At 62.4% G+C, this 2,427-nt stretch overlaps 1 protein-coding gene across 1 annotated transcript in view; it reads right to left on the reverse strand.

The window, feature by feature from the left end:
* The window catches only part of BRI3 (brain protein I3), a gene marked incomplete at its 5' end in the record, with an annotated part of 6,748 nt that extends 4,321 nt beyond the window's left edge, over positions 1–2,427 (reverse strand). Inside the window, 3 exon segments of the mRNA XM_010845775.1 lie at positions 1,790–1,841; positions 1,844–1,891; positions 2,376–2,427. Coding sequence (XP_010844077.1) covers positions 1,790–1,841; positions 1,844–1,891; positions 2,376–2,427 — 152 coding nt within the window.

Genomic DNA, 2,427 nt, shown 5'->3' on the forward strand with positions numbered 1-2,427 from the left:
GGAAGCCAGTTCTGGATGCAGGGCCCCCCCCACCCCAGCCTTCGTCAGCCCCAAGCCCAAGCCCTTCCCCAGAAGAGCAGAGGGACAGGGCTGAGAGCAGGAACCAGGGTCCCACCCCATGGGAATCTCCCGTCCTGAGGAGCCCGGGGATCTCAGCCCCCAGAACCTGTTGCTGGTCTCCCCTCCTCCATCCAGGGCCCGGGGCCAGCCAGACCCTGGAGCATCCACCAGCGTCCCCCTACCCAGATGGGGCACCGGGCCCGCCAGCAGCTGGCACGGCCAGGACGGGAGCCTGGCTTCCAGAAGGCTGGGCCCCGCTCTGAGACGCTGAAACCCCAGGTGGAGGGCTCCGCTCCAGGGGCCTTCCTCAGACTCCTCGACTGCCAGCCTGACGCGCTCCTTCGACTAGGAGATGGCTTGAGGCTGCTCATGCCCAAAACAAGCCCCTGGAGTCAACCAGCTGTGCCGCACACACAAGCCTGAGCGCCCAGGACCCATCTGGAAGCCAAGCACACTGGTTCCCTCTCCCCACCCCGCTGTGCCACTTCCCCCGATGGCTCTCTTGGCCACGACCAGCCTTGACCCATGCCCTGCCCCGCAGCTCGTGACCAGCCTCCGGGGCCACGCCTCCCCACTCCAAGCCCATCCACGTGCCTCCAACCGATCGGCTCTGCCACCCACAGGTGCCTGGGGCAGGGAGCGGCTCTGGAGGTGGCCAGTTGTCTCCCTTCCCTCTTCACGTTCTCCAAAGGCCAGACTGTCGCCAGCCGTGTCAGAAGACACACCTGCTTCAGGTCCACCACTCAGGGTGCCCCGGCCACCGCAACCCAGAGGGCTCTCCCCTGCCCACCGGCCCCTCAGCAAGCGCGTGGCTGCCTCTGGGGGTCCAGTTCTGCCCCCATTCCTAGGCGTCCTCCTTCCCCAGCCCTCCAGGCCTCCCCAGACGGCTGATGCCCAAAACTCAAAACTGTTAACTTCCCTTGGACGCTGCTTGGGGCCTTCCTGATACACTTTTGAAACTAAGGAAACCAGAGTTTCTCAATCCCATCTCACCAACTCTGACTTCCGCACCCACACCCCCCACCCCTACAGGCTGCCCCCTGGCAGATGGAAAACCCGGTTCCGGCTAAATCTGCCCTGACTTCTGGAACCGTCCATGCACTAGAATCCACCAAGGACAAGAAATTTGAACCCTCAGGACAGCATCTAGTAGCTATGTCTCAAACCCTATAAAACCAGAAGATTCTGGCGGCTGGACTTTTAAGGACATAAAATACATCTCCCACCCAAACAAAGAACCTCGGTGTCCCTGTCCTTGCACGGCTGCCGGCCAGATGTGGATGGAGCAGCCCTTACCCGTCACCCCCAACCCTTCAGCTCCTCCAAGACACTGGTCACCTGAGTCTGGACTCTCCTGCCCAGCTCTCCAAACGGACCCTTCCCAGGGAAAAGGGAACCTCTGGCCACCTTCGAGAAGCAACCACAGAGCCACCTTGCAGGTTCCAGAACCAGGGATAGCAGGCAGTCCGTCCAACTGCTGCCATTTCTGAATCCCATCCCCATGGGGCTCAATGGCCCCAAAAGCACAGCAACGGGAGGAGAGGGACGGACACCCAGTCCCCTCTGCCACACGAACCCTGGACAGACCCAAGGACCACCGGCACGCTCTCTCCCACGGCTCAGGTCAGCAGCTTGGCCGGAGACTGACCACGTCTCCCCAAGATCCTGCCTTTATGAGGCTGTGAGCGTGTCCTTAGTGACTTCTGGAGCCCCCAGGCCTGGGACATACCTGCAGACTGGGCAGCCTCCGACCACAACGATGGAATTGGCAGGGTAGCGGGGACATTCCGACTGTGGATGTTGTAGACCCGGGGGTGGTGGGTGGGTATCCCTGTGGGCAGGAAGACACATCAGAAGAGGGCAGGGAGGAAAGAGGGTCTGAGGTCCACTTCTCCTGCCCTCCCCCCTCCCCACCAAATGCTCGCATCCTTTTCAAAATTAGAACGACAGCTGCGTCCACTAAATGCCCACTATAAGCTTTAATTAAACGTTAACTTGTGGACAGCGCCTCCTTAATAAACTTAAAACTGCAAAGAGATGGACGTGCTTCCAAGGAAGAGCGAACTGGGCGCGAGCGACCCGCAGATGGGCTCAGGGCAGTCGGGCGGTGCCCAAATTCGGGGGCCCGACCTCCAGTTCCCAGAACGGCGTCGTCCCCGACCCCCTGCACGGTCCAGACCCCGGGGTCTCCCCTCGACCGCGCCCCCCGCCGCCGCCACGTCCGGAGAAAAGTTGGTTTCAGGGTTAAAGGTCGCGGTGGAACTCCGCCCGAAGTTCGCTCCCAGGCCCCCGGCCCGCGCCCGGCCCCGGCCCACCTGTGACGAGGTAGGGGTAGGGCGGCGGCGGGGCGGCGGCGATGGCGCCGTA

This window comes from Bison bison, unplaced genomic scaffold (genome assembly GCF_000754665.1).
Source record: "Bison bison bison isolate TAMUID 2011002044 unplaced genomic scaffold, Bison_UMD1.0 scf7180017864223, whole genome shotgun sequence".
NCBI classification, from domain to species: Eukaryota; Metazoa; Chordata; class Mammalia; order Artiodactyla; family Bovidae; genus Bison; species Bison bison.